Source organism: Excalfactoria chinensis, chromosome 4 (genome assembly GCF_039878825.1).
Source record: "Excalfactoria chinensis isolate bCotChi1 chromosome 4, bCotChi1.hap2, whole genome shotgun sequence".
In the NCBI taxonomy this organism is placed as follows: Eukaryota; Metazoa; Chordata; class Aves; order Galliformes; family Phasianidae; genus Excalfactoria; species Excalfactoria chinensis.
In genome coordinates, this window is record NC_092828.1 from 58,731,953 (window position 1) to 58,753,492 (window position 21,540).

Sequence of the window (21,540 nt, forward strand, 5' to 3'; positions counted from 1 at the left end):
TACAATGGTTTTAATTTAATCCAAAGAACAAAGTGGTAATTTATTAATCATATCTGTGTGACGATGAGGTCGCAATTTACAGGCAATGTTCAGCTTCCTTTCATTTTTGGCTTCATGCTCTTGCCCCTCCAGCTGGAAACCCTTCCCACTGACATGCCCTCAGAATTCCAGCACAGGCGGTGTTCCCGGCTCTGAAAGTTGAATGTCTTCTGAGTCACCAGAGCTCCTAAATCTCCCGCCTAACTAACAGCACATGGTTGGAAACTAGATGGGAAAAGGGGGCGAGAAGAAAAGTTTAAGTCATTTACTGGTAGCGACTCAGAACGCACTGTTGTAAAACCAACAGGATGTCATGGGAGTAGGTGTGCTGTTTGGTCCTGTGTAAGACGGACAAGAAATAACTGAAGAGAGTCCAGAGGAGGGTTGCCAGTGTGTTCTGGGGACAGAAGTGTGCAACAAGTGAGGAGAGGTGGAGGGAACTTCATTTAGTAAGCTGAGAGAGGAGGAGGCTGAGGGCTGTGCCTGCAGCCTCCTGTGACACAGTGCATGCTTGGAGGGAAGGCAGTGTCAGACTCTTCTCAGAGAAGCACAGAGAAAGGACAAGGATAAGTCACAGATTGCAGCTAGGGAAATTCTCCTTGTAGAATAGTGATTTAAAAAAATAGAAATAAAAAAACGCCGCAAGAGTGAAGCACTGGAACAAATTATCCACAGTGGTTGTGAAATCTCCCTTCCTGGAGATAGTCAAAACTTGACTGGACATAGCTCTGACTTTGAAGTTGACCCGGCCTTGATGAGGGGGTGGGAGCTCATGACCTCCCCAAGACCTTTCCAGCCTGTGAGTCTGTCTCCCAGTCTCCTTGTTGCGTTAGCACAGTGAGCAGCCAAGTCCTTGGAGTGCTGATGCAGGCACAAGCTCAGAAGCCTGAAGAGGTAGCTTCATGGAGCTGTGATTGTGGCAACTGCCCCCATATCATTCTCAGCCCCATCTCCCATCTTCAGCTTTTGAGAATGATGTTTTGCATCAGGCTGTTACTTACTTGACTGACAGTGGCCCAGACAGCATGGTGGCAGTGTTTAGGAAAAAAGCGAGAACAGTCAGAAATGTCACACGCTGAGCTATTTATGGTCACTATAGCGAAAGGAAAAGAAAAAGCAAACTGTTAGGTATGTGTATGATGTTCTGCAAGACTACATATTGTCTTACCTGTAAGAAATTGCAGATGCTTTTGCCTCATTTTGATATCTTATGTTACCTTAATGGAGTAAAAACAAAAACAAACAAACAAAAAAAGAGCAACAGTGAAGAAGATAATTTGTGTTCGTCATGATTTTAAAAGTTATCACTTCAGTTGCAACACTGAAATTTTGCTGGGCATCATGAATTGATCCTGGAACAAAATAAGAATAAAGACCTCCAGAATCTTAAGTCCAGCATTCATTATGCTTACCAGCCCAAGCCTCATTTTAAAATGTACTTTTTGCAAGTGTGATTAAAAAAGGAGAGGAAAGAAGTAGGATACCAAAACAGCAGACTTGTTACGTACATTGCTACTCACTGAAATAGTATAGTTGCCATAGTGTAATATCACAAGAGGCTCATGTGCACTCCTCTCTGGAACTGAATTAGCATAGCTCTGCCTCATCAGCCATGGGTTACCAACAAGCCTAAAATACCTACTGTGCACTTATTCTGAATAACAGCATGACTGACCTCATCTGTTCACATTGATATAGAACTGTCTAGTTTCATGTACAGTTACATGAGTTTATTAAGAAATCTAAGAGGAACAAATGATGAATTCTGCATGAAGAGCTACTCTTTGCTTAAGAGCAAATTTTGTATTACAGCGCCGGCTTGGAGATGCTGCAAAGAAAGCAATCAGCAAGCTGCAAGTCAGAACAATCAGGAAAGGTGACAAGGTAATTTTTCAAATTGCTCATTACCAAATGAATCACTGCACTGAGTATTCCTTCCGACCACCAGGACAAAGAGGCACAACAGAAGTTCCAATTGCTTATTAAGCTCATATGTGTCCTCTAGGTAGGGGAGGAATATGGGTAATTATGGGAGGAACGGAGTAGGGAGAGGAGGAGATGAAATTATGTGGAGATGCAGAAAATCCTGAAAGTTCAAACATGCTGCCTAAATCTGCATGATTCCCAGGGAAGGTTTCCAACAGGACATATGTTGAAAGTCTGACTTGCTTTTCTTGATATGCATTACTGAATATGCAGCATGCATCAGGGACTGTTTTATTTCGTCACATAGACTCTTCTTTGAAGAGATTAGCTGACAAAATCACAAATGAAAATGATGTTCTCTTTCCTGTAGGAAACTGAACCAGACTTTGATAACTGTGCTGTTTGTATTGAAGGCTACAAACCCAATGATGTTGTCAGAATTTTACCTTGCAGGTAAGTTGAAAGTTGAAGGTACTTTTAACTGTGATAGTCTGTCTATTTCAAAAGTTATGCTCCGTTCTCAGAGTCTCACCCTGAGGTTTCCTGAGAGCCTGGGGAAGGTGGGGAAATTAATTGCTTTGATTCGTCCCTGATCTATACTGTAAAGATATCTGAAATGACTCTTCTTCTCTACTTGAAATGAAAATGACATCAGTGGTGGTTGAAACTTGAATTTAGCATAATAGTCAGAAATTTTGTCTGATCTGGATATATTATGAAGTTTTCAGTAAAATTTTAAAATGAAGGTTATGATGTTTCCTCTATTTTTCTCACTGGTTTTACATTAGTCCAGAATAACTCTCTTAGAAGAACCAGTTTCTGACTTCAAAGTGAATCCTAGACACAGCAGCCAGGGAGGATAGTGCAGGCTAACTGCTCCCCATGGACAGAAGTTAGCAATTCTTGTGCTGTCCTGACCAGGTGCTGAGAGAGAGATGTTGTTTATTGCTGCCACAAAAATATTCCCGAGCTTGTGGGATGTGGAGGTGACAAGAAGAGCTTTTGGAATTATTCGTTTCTCTTTTCTTCCCTTCCTGTGAACATTTCCAACAAAGTGTGTGTGCTCGCAATGACATGATGCAGGAGTGTGGCCTCTTGCCAGCGATAAGAGCTGTATTCACCCCTAAGTACCATTGTATTGTCTTCCTTGGGATGTCAGTTGACAAAAGATACCTCAAAGGAAATCATTTTCTTAAGATATTTCCTATAAACAGTGGTTTCCTTAAAGAGAAGAGGATCAAGTGTTTGATTTCCCTGGAAACCGTGGTCGCAGATGTGGTACATACAAAGCATAGATTTTTGGAGATTCTTCTGCTGGAGCCGTGTTTACTGGCTTGAAAAAATGAAATATTTATTTCTTTTCCTACTTTGTTTTTTCCCTTGTAGATATTTGAATGTAACAAGCTGTCCATTTGTGTTTGTTCATGTGACTCATAAATCTGTTTACCGCCATCACTAAATGGCAAACAAAAAGCAACAGATTAATCATAAATTTGACCTACTCTAAATCCCCCACAATGACAAACTGCACATGAACTCTTTTTTTTTTTTTTCCTGCAAATAATTCATGGAGCAGAAATACAAAAGGAAAAAAAAAAAAAAGAGAGAAATTGAAAAAAAAATGCAGATCTTGGCTTGACATCAAGCTTGTTTTTGTAAAGCATAATAAAGTTTGGAAATTTAACATGATGGGGACAGGCAGTTTTCAGAGGTAGTTATACAAGAGCAAAAAAAATGTCTAAGCTCCTAGCTTTCACTTGTGTCTTGCCTCATAATTCAATTCCAGTCAGACTTTGTCATGCACAGTGTTGAGTCAAGCAGAGTGAATAGGAAGCAGATAGTTAACAGGTGATGTTCAGTTCTTGGCTGACTTAAAAGGTCGCCTAGAAAATGACTCATGCTAAAAGGTTAGCAGCAGCAGATCTGTCTTGTAAAATGCTCATAGTTTGAGTTTAAGCAATTTTGAATTATAAAAACTGACAGATCTTTCTCAAGCAGCTACTTACCAGACACTGTTAAGTGAGTAGGAGAGCACTATTTTTTTATATCTTGATAAAGACCTACAGACACTGAAGGTTTCTTCCTTCAGCATCCTCAGTTAAACAGAGGTTTCACTTTAGTTAAAGTACAGTATCTGCATTAGTCTGGCATTTAATAAGAGGCTGGCATTTCACCAAGTCTCACGGAAGCTAACACCATGCCGGCTGACCTTCTTGTTTCTATCCAGGAGCTGCACAAGATGCAGTGTTTTCTACTTGCATTGCCAAATGAACCCTGAGATCAGCTGCTTTGTCCTGCAGGCTGTACTGGGAAAACTGTGGCTAGCAGACACACTCAGTATAAAGCCCTGTATATCTTTGGATTTCTTTTAAGGTTTCTGAGTCCTGAATCTTCTCAGAAATTGATACCAGAAATCCATTGGAGAGTATTTCAGTGGATGAAGTCTGACATGATATTTTCTTGTACTCAAGGCTGATTTCCCAAATGTCCTCTTTCTGTTGGAGAGCTGGGAGGAGAATTCTTGTTAACTTGTGCTTGTTCCCCTCTTTCCTCTTTAGAAGCCAACTCCCACAGCTGACGGTATTAATAAACCTCACTCTACAGTGTATTTAATAAATATATACCAACTCTTGATAGTGAAGAAAGTGTTGGCTTGCAGCTGGTTTTATGTTTAAATGGTAACAAGCATCACAGTGAGGGCACTGACACAACATCAAATATAGGCAAGTTCATTGTTCTCAGTGTCACTTCTCTTGTCCCAGCCTTACTTCCTTCTGCTTGTCTTCCATCTCCAGCTTCAAAACACCATCTTTTCTGCACATTCTTTGGAGAAATCACTGATGTTGTTGTTCCCTTTGTCTGCCTCTCACTAAACTTTTCCTAACTTCCTGAACTTTAACAGGGTGATAGGACAACTCTTTCAGCCTCATCTCTACTGAAAACTTTCTATTTCTTCATAACCTCTTTTTCAGATTGTTCCATTTCTGTCACCAATAGACACTGTTAGAGCTCGCACGCCTCCTCTGAACCACCAGCGAACAACTGTGATTTCACAGACTGTTCCACTCCTTCCCTCTCTTTTCATTCACTGTGAAAATCATTTCATCACAGCACTTATTCCTTTTTTATTCCATTTTCTCAGTTATACTCCTCATTGTGTCCCTTTGTCCTTGCTTCTTCTGTCTTAAAAATAAACAAATAGTAGTTCATATGCATCCCCAAAAGCCAAAACCTTCTTGTCAGGTACTCAGTGCTGCTCAGTCTCTCATCAAAGCCCTTCTCAGTCCTCTGCTGTAGCCTGACATCTGATGTAGAGCTGAATAACTGATGCTCATAATCCAGGTCTCTGGGAATGTACCTTTCTGCTTTTGGCTCTTTTTGTCATAGCTCATGCTTTCATTCAGGAAAAAATAAAAACCAATCAAACCACGTGGCTGCTAGGTTTGTTTGCGTCTGCTTCAGAAAGCTGGAACTGGAGCAGGAAGATGGGAGAATAGTCCTCCTTAGCCTGGAAAAAAAAGGGTTTTCTTTAAATAGTTGGCAAGCTGAAAGTTGTACAAGAGTTTTACAATAATAAAATCATTATTACAATTCTGGGGCTGAGCCCAAAATAAATCTCTTTATTTTCTGTTTTATGTTTAAAATTGCAGCCTTAAAGAAAATGTGAAATGCATTTCAGACACAAATAATCTCCAGTTAACAAATAAATCAAGTGCTAATTAGATACCAGTAAATGCAGTGTTGTGGGATTTTTGAGGTTCTTTTCCTTGCTTTGGTTGCTGTGAGCTGCACACAGCCTTGTGCAGTCACAGAGCAGGGCAGGATGGATCCTGGGAGGCCACCCGCCCCAGGGTGCAGGGGCACTGGCCGCACACGTGTCATTCTCAGTAGTTGTTTTTCCAACACACTGCAGCCTCTAAGGATGAGGACTGCAGGCACTCCTGGTAATTTATTACAGCGCTTTGCCACCCTGAGAGTGATGAAGCTTTTCCTATTGTGTAACCTGAATCTCACTTGCTGCAATTTAAACACATCATTGTGTCTCTTATCCCTAGGAGAGGTGAAGAACAGTTTGATTCATTTCTGCTTATAGAAACCTTTGTCTTGTATGAGGATTTTTATGACATCACTCCTCTCGCCTTCTTTTCTCTCAACTAATCAATTACAGTCCTTCCCAGAATCTTCTCAACCCATCCAAACCAACATAGTTTTGCAATGCATGTGGTTGCACACAACAGAAAACAAAAAACATATTTTCTTCAGCTATGACTTCATTTATCAAAGCCACGTTCCTAGCCTGTGTTTGAAACATCTTTCTTACTGTCTCCCTGTACAGGTCATTAATTCTGAACTCAACCATAATGCTTTCACCCTCTTCTTTTTAAAATTGTAATTAGGCAGAAATGCAGTTGATTGTTTTATGTCTTAGGATGGGTGAAGTATCATAGTTATGCCCTCATCTTATTTTGTGCAGATTCTTACTTTACCTGGATTTAGGTGGGAAACTTATCAGGAATTTTATCAATCAACCACTTAGTGAGACACTGGAACAGGCTGCCCAAGGAGGTTGTGGATGCCCCATCCCTGGATGTATTCAAAGCCAAGCTGGATGTGGCTCTGGGCAGCCTGGTCTGGTGGTTGGCAACCCTGCCCATGGTCGGAGGGTGGAAACTGGATGATCACTGTGGTCCTTTTCGACCCAGGCCATTTCATGATTCTATGGTTCTACGATATAATTCTGCACACAAAATATTTAAGTGTTTGCTTGCAGATAATATGAGCTCTCAAATTGTATAATGTGGTACAAATCTTTAAAAATGATTTTCAGTAGCATTCCATTTTTGTATAGATTATGTCAAAAAATCAAGATCCTTCTGTTGTGCGTATTAGATCTAAAATTAATGGAGCCCTAATAATGTAGTATTGGGAGGTGCCAAATGACATGATCTGTCATGTGTTTTAATTACTCAGCATCGACAGGATTTCTTTTACAATATCGTTGTTGAAGCCAACTTTAAAAATGCTAAACTTCAGTTTGTGAAGTCTTTAAGGCATGGAAATTCCAAGCTTTTGGTGATTAACGAGCATTATGAAACCCTGTAACATGAACCACAGCTTGACTGCAGCTTGCAAAGCTCGAACTTGAAAACCAAAGAGGACTTTCTAGTCTACAGTAAAATGGCTTCATAGAAGCTATGTTGTTGCTTGTTTGTTTTTTTTTTAATCTGAAAAAATATATATATACATATATATATGTGTGTGTGTGTGTATATATATATACATATATATATATATTGTTTTCAAGAGCATTAATCTCAGGGGTTTTGTATTTGTATTTTGGCACAATGTGTTTCACATGCATGCAATTAAGCATATATATTTATGGAGGTGAGTACACAATTGAAGAGAGCCAAATGCTATGAAGATTTGTGTAGTTTTTCATATAGCTGAAAAACAAGACATGTACTTTCAATACAGTGACAGGACGAGGGGAAATGGCCTCAAGTTGCGCCAGGGCAAGTTCAGGTTGGATATTAGGAAGAACTTCTTTACAGAAAGGGTGGTTAGGTACTGGAATAGGCTCCCCAGGGAGGTGGTTGAATCGCCATCCCTGGATGTGTTTAAGAGCCGCTTGGATGTGGTACTCAGGGATATGATTTAGCAGAGGTTGGTTTTTTTTTTTGTTTTTTTTGTTTTTTTTTTTAGAGATGGGGTACTGGTTAGGCTGCGGTTGGACTTGATGATCTTCAAGGTCTTTTCCAACCTGGATAATTCTATGATACTCTGCATGAAATAATGCAGTTTCTGCAGATTAGGCTTTTGAATGTAAAATTGCACATTCCTGTGTCATTGCACTTTGAATTGTTGAGAATGCTTTCCTGATGGCACGCTGGATTTCTCTCTCCTGGGATAAAAAGCAGAGTCACGCAGGTCAGGGATGGGAATTCAGTGCACTGTGTTTTTATCTGGTCAGGCAAGCCTTGTTTTGAAGGAGGGTTGTGAACTGCTGTAGCATTAGTAAAGTGGTGGCTTAAACTTCAAGTATCACGATACTCCATTTGCGTTAATCACGTTGACATACAGGATCAGATGAGATGTGACAAAGTTTTGTATTGCAGCCAGCTGGTATAATTAGACAGGTCAAACTGCCAAGAGCAGACCTGCCCTTTCCCATAGCTGTGTGAAGTCAGACCAAGTACAGCAAAGCAACAATTTGCCACAAAGCTTCTTTTTTTTTACACAAAGGAGCTGTCTCTTTTAGAAACAGTGAGAAAAACACTGAAAAGAGTAAGATTCTGAGATTTCGCATAGTTGTGGCTTTAAATTTCTAGTGCCATTAGGACTGAAGTCAGCTTGCACACCGGATGGTGTGGGCTGCGACATGTTACTATGAGCTATGGCTGCAAATCAATACAGAGGAAAGAGCACCTCAGTGTCTTCCATCAGACTGACAGACTGTATCTTGTTATTTGAGAGAGTGTGTGACAGGATACAGCAGCCGGCCCATTCAGCTGAATGGGTACCATTTAAATATTTAAAATTATTTGGGTGCACTTAGCAATTCTGGCTCTCTCAGGGATTGCGTTTCTTGCTGGAGGCTCGTGTGAGCTGCTGAGCCCCTGCTGCAGGTGGCATGCTGGGCAGCTGTGACCTGTGCCCCCCTGCCAGTACCTGCTGGCTTGGATGGCAAGTGGTGAGACTGGCAGTGACAGCAATCTGCAGCCTCTGCCTGCCTGTTCTTAAATGTGAAAGTTCAAACAGGCTGAAATGGGACTTTCCGGCTCTGCTAACTAAGATGTGGGAGACCTGTTTACAGGCGTTAGGAAGGTTGGAGCTGATCTACATGTTATTTTAAAACAAGCTGTAGTGTTCACCTCTTGGAACATGTCTGCATATATTGATCTTCATATTACAAAATAAAATACTCTCAATTTTGCTTGCACTATTCATTGTTTAAAAAAGATTTTCCTACATGTCAGTGGAGTTTCTGAGGCTATGAATGTGGTAGGAAATTTTTCTCATTTTCTGCAGGAATGGGACCAGCTGAGGGCAAACTATCCCAAGCCACAGGGTACTTTTGATAGGTAACAGGTGCATTACATAAGCCAGTGAAGCACTACTGTCAGCCCAAATATGCCACCTGTGATTTAAGAGGAAAGGAGAAAGGAGCAAGAGAGAGGAACTTCTTTGCCTTATGCTGAGCTCCAGCTGCTCTGATTGATCTCCTCATCAGCATTTTTTAAATCCCGAGCCCCATTTACCTGCATTTTGTAACATTCATCCTCTGTAACCACAAGATAGCAGGATATGCTCACAAGACAAAATACCACTGTCAGGTTTGTGCAACAAATATCTCCATGTTCCATCTCAGTGTCTGTCAGGCTAAGTTAGATAGTAAGTTTTGAGTTCCTCTGCCTAGGTTATATGTATATATTTCTATATATGTTTTATATTTATCTATTTTATATAAATATATATATATATAAAGCTATGCCTCCCAGCAGCCATGAGTCTCAGGTAGTTGCTTAGTGGTCTCTTCAGATGAAGCATGGGTTTAGGAACAATCCCTTCAGGGCTGGAATTGTTTAGGAGCTCACTCCATTGGATAAATAATAAAGAGCCGGGAAGTCAGGGACCATACTTCAAAAGGTATCATCCTGATTTTTCCGTTTAAATGATGATATGCTTATTTATTCATTTCACTTGTTTTCCTTACGCTTGTATCCTTAAATATAATACCAGGACCCCAAAGGCTTAATCTTTGTGTAACATGTAACCAGATTATTTACAGAGCCATCAAGAAACTAATGTGATTTCACCTGTAGTAGGTTTTCTTTACTTGGTGGTGTTTAGCATTTAAAGACTGTATGTTTTGCTACTAGTTTCTTGTATTTTTTCCTAGTTCTCTAATTGTGTACATTTTCTTTTCCAAACCACATGCTTGGCACACTGCAGAAATCATTGTAAAGCCTTGTCTGCAGAGGATGTAGCCTGGCAGTCCTTGCAAAAGTCACAAGCCGTACTATTTGAAAAGCTTGCACTTTACTGAATTCAGAAAAAAGCATCTGGTGCTAAGTGGTAAATTGTGCTATCGTGGATTTGAATTAAAATATCTTGTTTCTCATTGCAGGCATCTTTTTCACAAGTCCTGTGTAGACCCCTGGCTGCTAGACCATCGTACCTGCCCTATGTGTAAAATGAATATTTTAAAAGCTCTAGGGATCCCGGTAAGCACATCACAGGGGAACTGTCTGGGGCAAAAAGGGAACACCAGCCAGATGGCTGCATCCCCAGTCCTTTCCCTGTCTGCTCCCTTCCTACTCTTCTGACCATGTTATTGATGTGTTAATTAATTTACTAAGATAATAGAGGCTGGTCTGGGCAGCTCCTTCTCTTCTTTACCCCACTTATGTTACCAAGGAAGAATCTTTGTTGGGTATTGGGGTTCATGTTTCTGTTACTGCCTAGTTTGTGGGGCTGAGTATCATTTAGTGGTATTCAGGTGGATCTGTGTTCTTTCGTATTGCTTTTATTTATGTTTCAAATCAGGGCTGGATTTATTTTGTAGCCCCACGCTGAGTTCAAATCTCAAAGCAAAAGATCTACAAATAAAATTTTCCCTGATACACCAGTTGAGGACAGCAGCTAATGGCTTGTTTTAGGGAGGCAAATCTCTTTTCTGTCTGATTTCTCTTAAAGTTTATCTGTGGCAAGCTCAGTACTGCTAATTCCAATTAGGATGATTTCTACCAGTAACTAAATATGTGGCAGACCATGTGCCATATAAGAAATGTTTAAGCTCTCTGTTGTTTGGTATATTTAGATGTGGTTAGAATCAGTTAAAACAATTCATCTTTTTAGGTTGTATGTTTCCACTCAGATAGTGCATGTCCTGTCTGCCATACAGTTTCCTAACTGCAGTTATCAGAGATCAGGGGCTTATCCAGGAAGAAGTGAGTCACTTTCTCACAGTGTGTGAGCCTTGCCACATGTCAGTGAAGTTCAATACTGAAGCACTGCTGGTCAGTACATTAACAGGTGCTGTAGATACCCTCCCCAGTTGGTGACATGCCAATTGGCGAATGAAAGAGTTATATAAAGTAAAACAGATCATATGAACGTATTAGGGAAGCTGATGTGGCCACTCCCCAAAAGATTCATTTTGTGGAGACAAGGGACAGGTTGTTGCAGAAAAAGCTTTATGGCACGTGATAAAGTTTGTTTTTACAAGAGAAGGCAAGTATGTTAATCAACCTAACATACTCCAAGCTAAAAATGCGGTAGAAAAATGACATAAAGCATTGTAGTTAGCATAATTCATCATCACTATTTCAAACATAACAAAAGGATCAGTGCCATTCAGCATTGCTGTGTGCAGGTTTAAATACAGAATTTTTTCCCCACGTTCTGTATCACGGTTCATAGACCTGCCAGTGAGTAGTTACCCAGGATTTTGATACCTCTTCTCCATACCTAGCATACATTCCATAGCTTTATTCTGCACTGTGCAATAGAATGCAGTTCCTGCTTTCAGGCCAGTCCATTCCTCTTTTGGTATTTTTGCTTCATTACCAATATAAACAAATACAGGCCTCCACTGAACTGCAGTGAGACGTTTTGATCTTTCCAGAAAGTTCAGTACCTTCAGTCAGTATTTACATCCAGAAAGGACTCTCATAGACCTCACTGACAGCTGCTGAAGGCCAGGCATGTCTGCAAATCAGCCACAGGTTATCTAAGACTGATTACATCAAGGGGAAGAAGAAATACCTAGAGGGTACATGCAAAAGTTTTAGTTTTCATGACTGGCTTTACTGTACACAAACAGCTCTGTAGCAGCAGGTAAGGAGGTTGTGGGTGCCCAATCCCTGGAGGCATTCAAGGCCAGCCTCGAGTAGCCTGGTCTACTGGTTGATGACCCTGGCCATAGAAGGGGGGGTTGAAACTAGATGATCTTTATGGTCCTTTTCTACCCAGGCCATTCTATGATTCTATGAACTTAATTACCAGGAATAATTTAAAACACCATTCAGTTCACAAGGCCTTTGGTTTAATTCTCACAGCTCCCAGTCTTGTTCTTTCTAGATTGTGTGGCAGAAGGGAGATCTGTTCTATTTCCCTCAATGAGAGCTTCCCACATAAAGTTTCTGCAGAAATAACTCCTCTGTTCTTGTAATTAAGGATACTGTAGTAACGCACATATACAACGAGGTCAAATGAAGATTTCAGTCAACTTCAGTACTAATCTCTTAACACTAAGATCAAGTGCTTGTATACTAATGTTCCAATAGCAGTTTGCTCAGAAGAATTTATTTTCTTAAGTTCAATTAAAATTTCCCTAGCTTGTTCTAAAACAACAAACTGAAAACAGCCTGCTCCATCGTTTGGAGAAAGCATGCTGGCTTGCACCTGCAGAAGCATTGGTTATGTTTAGGGAGGGAGAGCCACATGTTAGCTTTACCTCTTGAAGTGAATTACAGTAGGCATTGTTGCCCATGGGAGCAAATGATGGCCTTTATGTTGGGGCTTTCCTTTGGCTTGACTGCAGGGGAAACATCTTGAAAGCCTCTGCTAACTTCAGGTTTAAATTCCTATATTGCTATCAGTTGGTGCTCTTCTGTTTTCTCTGCCTTTTCTTTCTAAAATCTTATTCCTCTTCTGCCTCATCTCCTGTCCCAGCTTCTCCTCTGCATAGCCCCTCCTGCCCAGTGTTGCTGCCTGTGCTCCCACTCCCTGCTCAGCTCCCAGGACCTTTCTTCAGCTGCCCACAGACTGTGTCCCCTCACCCTTCTCCTTGCTGTGGGCAGCAGCTGAGGTGGCCCAGAAGGACATTACTCCTGTGTGGTGCTTTGTGGTGCCACAGAGAGCTTCCCAGCACTGCACATAGCCCTGTAGTCATCAGTCCCAAATAAGCCACCAGGCTCTATCAGCATTTGTGAACTGATTTTTTTCAGAGGCTCATAATTTATCTGGATGTCAGTAGGCTGTTGTTGGAAAACACATTTCCCAGGAAGAAGCTGTAAAGCTCTAGGGCTTCTCAGTGAGAGGTGGCAAACATTTCTGTAGAGCAGATAAAGCAAAATGCCATTCCCTAACCACATTCTCAACTCTTGCTGAGCCATCTTAGCTTAAATTTCCACGCAGAGAAAAGAAGCCTTAGGCAAGCAGCAGGCTCTGTTGGGAGGCTTGGACATAAATGGCCCAAATCCTTTGCAGACTTGTACAATGGGAGGAATGAGAAAATCTTACCGTAGTCAGGCCTGTTACCATTTATTTTTTTTCCTGCTAACTGTGTGTTTGTCCTATGGTTGTTGTTAGAGAGCTGGCTTGTGCAACTTTGGATTGATCATGCTTCATTTAGCAGGAAGACCCAGGATTTTCCAAGAAATTATTAGTTAAAAAAAAAAAAAATTAAATATTTCAGTTCAGTTCACATCTAAACTCTCTGTTTAGTTTGGAACAAAGGCTTCAGATTGTCTGCCCTAAAACCAGGTCCTTCAGCTGCAGTGAGGTACCAGAGCAACTGTGCCCATTTTCACAGTAGCTGAGCAACCAAACATCCCAGCTTTTCACTGGGGTACTCTGCAGCTCAGGAGGATAATTAACTAAATACCTATCAGCAAACATTTGGTGTAACCTTTTCCACCGTCTCTGCTGGTGTAGCCAGCCAGATCACAGACTTCGCTTCTTCTGGCTGTAATGTTTTAAGTAAATGATCAGTGGAAGTGTCCTTCAGTTTCAAAGACTTACACTGCTTTTGGGGTGATTGTATCACATAAAATAGTTTCCCTCTGCTTCTCTTTCCTTTCTGCAAATATCTGTTGGATATGCAGACAGATGCATTTTTGGCAGTGGATTGGATGACTTGAAGCTATTCACTAAGAGCCTTAGCCAAGTGCTCAGAAGTCAATACAAAGCCTTCCCTTGACTGTAGTGGAATTGTGCCCTCTAAGCACTTATAAGCAGGGAATGAGTGAAACCAATATAATTAAACTTAGAAAATGTATCTGGGTCACTCTAACAGCAAAACCCATAATAAATTTTTTTTTCAGTCAGTATTTCGTATCATTGATTTCATAGTATGTTGCTTAATTTGGGGTGTTTTTCCAACTAGAATCGTTTGGGAGTAAAGGGATTAATTATATCAAGCAGTGTTATTTTAGGTTTTTTAGTGTTTGGTTTGGCTTTCAATTATAATCCCCTGTTTTTAAAGGTTTAAAAGTTGGAGATAAAGCCCCATTCTAGGAATAGCTGGAATAGAGGCAAAGGGCAGACAACTGATCCCTTGGAAAAAAAATTTGAAGTAATTTCTTTTTTGTAGTAGAAAAGAAAAAACAGGTCTTTTTTCTTTAAGATACGGTGCCCTCAAAGCCAAATCTCATTTTAAAATGAAATTCTGAAGGCATTTGTTGTAATAGCTAAGAGCGATGGGAAGAATGATAGATCTAATGAATAATTTTGAATCCAAGTCCCACAGATAAATAATTGGTATTTCACTTAGGGAAAGTACAAGTTCAGTGGGGTTCATTAAAGCTAGGTATATCTGAATGTGCCTTTATCCCAGCTGTGAGGAGCTCTCCCTGCCTGTGGATTAGGCTGGAGCCTGACCATGGCAATTCTCATTTTTATCCCATACCTCAGCTTATGGATAGCAGTCATCTGAGGACTGTGTAAAATTCCCATCTTTTTCATCAGGAGCATTTGTGGAAAAATAGTCATGAGGTGGCAAGTCAGACAGGGAATGTATGGGAGAAGAGAAAACATGCCAAGTTCCTGGTTCTGCAAAAAAACGCCAGCATATGGTAGCCTTCTGAGTTCAAAGGGATTACTCTTGTGCTTAAAGCTAAGCCTCTGTTTATGTTTTTGCTTTATATTTTGCCTAGTTTCTAGATGCCTGCTGTTGGAGGCAGAAAGGTAGTGAGATTTTCACAAATGCCTTTATATGGGCTTGTCCAACCTGTGCTTGCACCCTGCCCCACACCCACCAATACCCCATTCTGTGTTGCTGTGCGATAGCTGGCAGCAGAGGGGCACTCTGACTAAATGGCATCTGTCATGGAAGTGGGTATGAAGCAAAGGTATGTTGTTGATTTCCTCCTTGAGGGGAAAAAATGGCTCCCACTGACATTTGTTGACACTTAGTGAATGTTTTTGGAGACCAAACAGTGGATGTGAGCACAGTGAGGTGCTGGGTGGTGCATTTCAGCAGTGGCAATACCTCTGCTGGTGCAGATTTTGGTGAACGTGGCATGTGATTTCTTGTTCATCACTGGCAAAAATGCATGGCTAATGGTAGTGGCTGTGTTGAAAAAGCGTTTTGTAGCTGAGAATTTGCTCTATTAAATAGTTATTTTTGGAGTGATCTATGTACGTGCTGCCCAAGACAGTTCCTCTTCTCTCAGTGTATCCCAGGCAAGTCAAAAGGTTGGACACACATGCCTTAGCATGTGAGATACCTGAGCATAGCAAAAAATCAAATTCACAAAGCAGAGTTCATCTCCTCTGACTTCAGCCCTCTGAGCACAGAATTTTCAGTCTGGCAGTGTAAGTCCCCTCTGTGTTTAGTGGTAATCAGTAGGAAGATAGAGAGGGTAGTTCATACCACTTACCCCTGAGGGGAAGAAATCACATGGCAAAATTACCTTCAAATGATTCAAGTTAGAGGAAGCCTAAATGCATAATCCAGATTATCAGTCTGATTCCTGGACAGTAAATATAAATGAGAACAACTTAACTTTACACATTTCCTAACTGAGCAAGGTATCTACATAACTGTAGCACAACCTTGCAATGCCCCTCTGTCATTTTAAAAGTTTTATACCCTAATATACAGTATTTATCAGTATCTTATAGTATATTTCAGAATTAGCCTTTTGTTTGTTTTTGCAGTATATTAAAACTTCAAGACCCAGTTTTTGAATTAGTTATGCCAAAATGTTTTCTCACTGCCTTAGTGAGAACTAAGCTTTCCTATGTGTGCTGATGGCACAAGAATCTGTTTCCTCTTGGGAGTAAAAAGGCTCTTTCCCTCTGTGTTTTTCATCATTGTTAATGGAGAGCTCCATAGTAGTTGCTGTTATATGAATGGGAGCATCTGATCTTGAACAGTGTTAGAGAAATCAAGGGCAGAAGTTATTCTGACTGCTTTAAGTGCTCAGCTTGGACATGGTCTTACTGGACAAACAATTCTTCCTGCCTTCTGTTGCCCACTTGAAATCTCAGTGTTCTTCCTGAATGGTATTCGTATGCCAAGGATGCAGCACAAAAGCTTCACAATAAATCGCATCCCTGTAAGCTCAGTGAAAATGCAAACACCTGGTTTGAAGAGCTTGGCTCATTCTGTACAAATAGTCATGTTGACTATAAAATTGCATAAGAGAAGAAATTACATGGAACTGGATTCCATCCCTGGTGTCTGAATCACAAACCAAGGAAGAATATGGACTGAGTCTTCAGTTTTCTAATATTGTTTGTTTGTTTATTTTCTCATCATTCCATTTAGGTGGAAAATGTAGCATTAGCGAAGGGGACAATCTTGTGATTTTAAAATACTTGTCTTATCAACAGCTTTGGCTTCTATTTTTGCACCTCACATGCAGATGCGCCCACAGGCAGTTCCCGTGAATTCCTATTCCTGGAAGCTCTGATATCCGCTCTGTATAATGTATATTTAGGGAAACGGTGCTCATCCCCCTTCAGCTACTGTCTGTTTACATTCATAGTCTGACTCAGCAGTCTGCCTGTGTGGAGCAGATCATATCGATAAGTGAACTACTTTTTCAATTTACACGTTCCCAAAAACCTCTTGGTATAAATAATGGTAGTTAGAGACTGGGAATGGGAGTTTGGCAGTGGATATTTCTAATGCATGCTGTGGGTCCCTCTTGAAACATACTGTGTCAAACATGCAAACTGTGCATGTTCATTCATCATATGTTGCCATTTTCAGTACTTGTTTGTAAGCATTTCTGTGAGAATTGAGAAAGTGACAGTAGGAACAGTGGGCCTAAGAGAAAGTGAAAAAGCCTAGAAAAATGAGATCAGGTGAATTAAACATTTTTTATGAAGTAAAAGCTGCATTTTCTTTTTTCTCTTCCCATTAGCCCAACGCAGATTGTATGGACGATATACCTCCAGACTTGGAAGCCTCCATAGGAGGACCACCAACCAACCAGATAACAGGAGCCAGCGATATAACAGTGAATGAGAGCTCTGTAGCCCTGGATCCCCCGGTGCGGACTGTGGGAGTACTACAAGTAATCCAAGACGTAGACTCCTTTCCCCAGGCTGGGGAGGGTAACTTCACAACAAGCAGTAAGTTCCTCTTTCTGGCAGAATTAGCATGGAAAGAAATGGTTAGAAACCTGAATCACAAACCGATATTTAATGGGGGAAAAGCGGCCACTGAGGGCCTTTGTACTGGAGCAATGGCCTTACCTTAAGCTCAGCAGAACTCCACAAGGTAAGTAGTTAAAGATACTGTGTCATTCTGCTGTACTGCAAACACTATATGTAGTGTTTGCCTGTGTGCAAATCTGTGTATAGAATAACAAACTTTAGTTGCAGTCCTGTACGCGGACAGAACAAGGTGTTTCAGTCAACACAAAGGAATACAAACTTATAGTTGTCTTCGGACAACATCTTATATGTGTCCTTTGGCCTGCCTTTCTTCACTGGACTACATGCTACCATATAGAAGTTGCTCTTACCTGCATATCATAAAATAGATAGTAAATGCAACAGTCACTCCCAGTGCACTTGGTCAAGAAAAAAAGGAAGCTGAATTCTGATTCTTGCCTTTTATCTTCTTATGTCAACTAGAACTCATCTGGTTATTGATTCACTTTTGGTTTCTCATTTTATCAGATTTGATGATCAAGAGTTCCTGCACTTGAAAATTTGAGCATGGTGAAATAACACTGTCAATTCGTACTAAAAATGAGAGTTTTGAATATTTTCAGTGGCTAGTTTTCACTTGTTCAAGGGCCGCCATTCCAGCTAGTAACTCAAAATGTCTGTGTGACTGCTCCTAAAAATGATGTTCTTTATTGAAAATCTACTGACAGTTTAAAGAGAATGATTGTCAGCTGCTTTGAATGAGGATTGTAGTAGGCTAAAATTCTTATTTTGAGGTAAAATAGCAGATCAGTAGGAAATACATGCGCTTGATATCAGTTCTTGTTTTAGTATTGACAAGAATATTGTAGAAAATCCTCAGATATACTTGGAGTGAGAAGAATATGAAAATACAGGTTTGTGCATGGAGTCTGGGGAAAGAGGAAAAAAAAAAAGTGAAGCATTTTTACATATTAGTCTGGGCCTGAGTGCAAAGCCAAGCAATAGTATGATGTGCGAATGATAGAAGAGGCATGAGGGGACTAGGCTGAAATGATCATGTTTTTCCTCATATCATAGACAGTGTTGTGGCAGTGAAACACTTGTGACCTTAGCCAAAGTGACCCAGAAATAGATTTTTAATTGTTCTCCCTGTTGGGTTTGGTACTTGTTTCAGTTTTGGTCCTTTTATGGTCATAATCCTGGACAATTTGACAAGGTTATACATGCAGATGTGACTTTCTCAAGCCTTCTTAGATGCTGGCAAGGGCTGTTCAAAATGAGGTGTTATTTTGTTCCTTCCAGTAATTGTTTTTAAGAACATTTTGAGCTTATTTAAACTGTGAAGGAGGGGTTTTGCATCACAGTATCTCAACACTACTAAGACTGGGCTAGACTCTGTTTTCAGCTGTAACTCCGTAATGCTCCTAAATCCAGCAGCTCCCCTATCAGGTAATACCCTTTTCCCACTTTTCTTTACAAGGCCCAGTACTGAGGTAGGAAAGGAGGGACCTTTACGCCAACAGTAGCATGGCCCACTCTGAGAAGAGCCAGCAGCCTGGTTTAAAACCCAGCACAGGGGGCACTCCATGCTTTTCTTCCCAGGATCTTGGCGCATTGAGAAGCAGTTCTGCTGGTTTGCCATCAGCAGCTACAATGGTGTCAAGGCAGCCTGGGAGCACAAGAGCGCGGTAATGCTTCAGCCACTCCCTTCCCCTCTAAGTTTGTTTCCATAGTCTGTAGGATAGTGTCAGTGCAAACACATTTGTTCTTAGTTTTCCAAGTTACCAGCTAAATAACTGTTTGAAAAACTTGCTTTGAGCCAGAAAAGCGCAACAGGCATGTAGAGATGCTTTATTTTGCCTTCATGCCCTCTCTTTTTCCCATAAGCTTTGATGTCCTTAGGCAATAGTCGCTAACACTAGGCAATCCTGAAGGCTGAGAACAGTCTGTGGACAAGGAACTTGCAGGAAAGCCAGTAGTCTGTCCAGGCACACAGCTAGCAGCAAACAATGGAGCACACTCAGCTGTCTTTAATACATAGCCAGGAATCTTCATCTGGATTTATCATGTCAGTGGAGTACAGTACTTGTATACTAGTCAGTTGTAGGTGTGTGAGTTTACATGCAGTCATCGCCACCTCACAAGCACTGCAATTTGCAGTAGTTCCCAGAAACAGCCATTTGGTCTCTTTTTGTAGTAGATCTCCTAGCAAAGATCTCTTTGGTTGGAAGCTAGAAGCTGATTCTAGCAGTGATGGGAATTTTTCCCTCTGACTTGCATATGTGGCTTTGTTCGTGTTCAGGCACTCTAAAAGGTAGAGCTTAGCAACACAGACAGAGAAAAGGGAACATTTAGGGCCACTGTATAGTTGTGGTGTGAGACCAAATGCTAACTAAATCAGAGGGCAACTTTAGGCTAAGTAAGTGGGTCACAGCTGTCATATAGTTGGGGCTTTATAAGTGTTGTGTCAGTTTATTGTATTCAGGCATCATATTTCTCATTTCCAGAGTCCTCATAGTTACACAACTTCTGAGCTTGCTGTGTGTGCCCTTTCTGTGAACTGTCCTGCCTGGGAATTTATAAGTGCTGACACTGATTGCTCCTAGGAATCTTTGCTGAAGTTACTAGATTATAGCCTCTTTATATAGCACTGGTGATGGGAATACACTGCAAGGATGAATTTGTGCTAGAAGGTTTTTTTTTCCTCTTGTTACTGAATCTCTGTTGACTGCCTCCAATGCAGTCTTGATTTGATACCCTTATGCCCAGCAGCATAAGCACCCATTCTTGCATCCCTTCTTTTTCCTGGCAGAATTCAGTGGTCCAGGAGGTAATGGACTTGCTGCCTAGTTTCCATTCATTTCTGCAATACTTTTTGCTTAATTGTCATTACATCCCTTTGGCTTGTTGATTAATAATTCTGGTATTGTTTTCTTGGTTTGGGTTTAATTTTCCTTTCTGTGTTTCCAGTGAGCATTTGGAGCCAGAAGAGCTCCCACAGTGAGTCTGGAGGGAGGATATTTCCAGAGTACTGTTCACACGGATGAAATTCTGTCTCCATTGAAATCTGGTGGCAAAGCTCCCACCTTCTTCAGTGAGGCTAGTTTTTCATTTTTGGAACTCAGCCAGCGCTTTCCTTTTCGTTTCTGTGTGTGTGCTCAGCAGACGTTTCTCTCCCTCCCTTTTTTCTCCCCGTGTTCTAGAATAGATAATATCTTCCACAGGAATTTTGTCAACATGGTATGCTATGAACATGTGGCTAGTCTTCATCTGGAGGCCTGTCATTATAGAGTTGCTTCCTAAACCAAGCGTCTCCTGTGTAGTACCACTGAGCACTAAAATATGGACCAGCAGTTTCTCTCAGCTGGCTTCTACCAACATCCAAGCCTTCAACAAGTTCTTTAAAAATGTCTACAGACCAAATGCTGTTCAGTATTTAGTCTTAGTGACTGGTCTTTTTGCTGGGATTCTGTGCAGGATCTTGGGGTAACATCTTGAAATGTGGAATTTCTGTTATCAGTTGCTGAAAATGAGGGGATGGGAAAAATTTTAAACTGGAGCGAGGTAGGAAAAAAAGGGAGGGTGGAAAAAGTGTGTGAAATGCACAAAAACGTCATCTCAGCTGAGTTTTCTGTTTTGACCTAATAGAGCAGGTCCGCAAAAATCATCAGAAGGCTGGAACACCTCTCCTGTGAGGACAGTTAGGTTTGTTTAGCATAGCAAAGAGAAGACTCTGGGGAGACCTTATAGTGGCCTTCCAGTAACTAAAGAGTGCCTACAGGAAAGACAGGGATAGACTCTTCAGCAGGGTGTGTAGTGCAAGGGCACTATGGTGATGGGAAAGCAGCTTCTAGATATTTTAAAAGTGGTACGACTGACACTTGAAGGAGGAAAAGTAAATATATATATATATTTTTCATCTTTTATAGTATCCATAATCATTTGCTAATTACTGTAGTAGATAATGTGCTCTGCCCTAGTTTTTGCTGGATGTTGTTTGTTTTTTTTTTAAATTAGAGAAGTTATGTTTGCTTCAGTGTGATGTTCTGTCATACTATGTAAGGCCTCAGAAATCACAACTACATTGTCTTTGTAGTTGGAGGAATATTCATAGATAGTTCTATTGCAAACACAGGAGGGGATTTAATATGAAAAAACAGAATTTCTCCCCAGCAGTAGCTTGTTGCCTGCAAATTCCACTTGTTTGGCAGGCTGTGCAGCTGTGTGTGCAGTCTG

The 21,540-nt window shown here is 40.8% G+C and overlaps 1 protein-coding gene across 1 annotated transcript in view; it reads left to right on the forward strand.

The window, feature by feature from the left end:
- Positions 1-21,540, forward strand: part of RNF150 (ring finger protein 150) — a 119,303-nt gene that overhangs the window by 72,219 nt on the left and 25,544 nt on the right. Inside the window, exons 3-6 of the mRNA XM_072334697.1 lie at positions 1,852-1,923; positions 2,336-2,418; positions 10,097-10,193; positions 17,070-17,280. Of these exons, the coding sequence (XP_072190798.1) occupies positions 1,852-1,923; positions 2,336-2,418; positions 10,097-10,193; positions 17,070-17,280 (463 nt within the window). The remainder of the gene's footprint in view (positions 1-1,851; positions 1,924-2,335; positions 2,419-10,096; positions 10,194-17,069; positions 17,281-21,540) is intronic.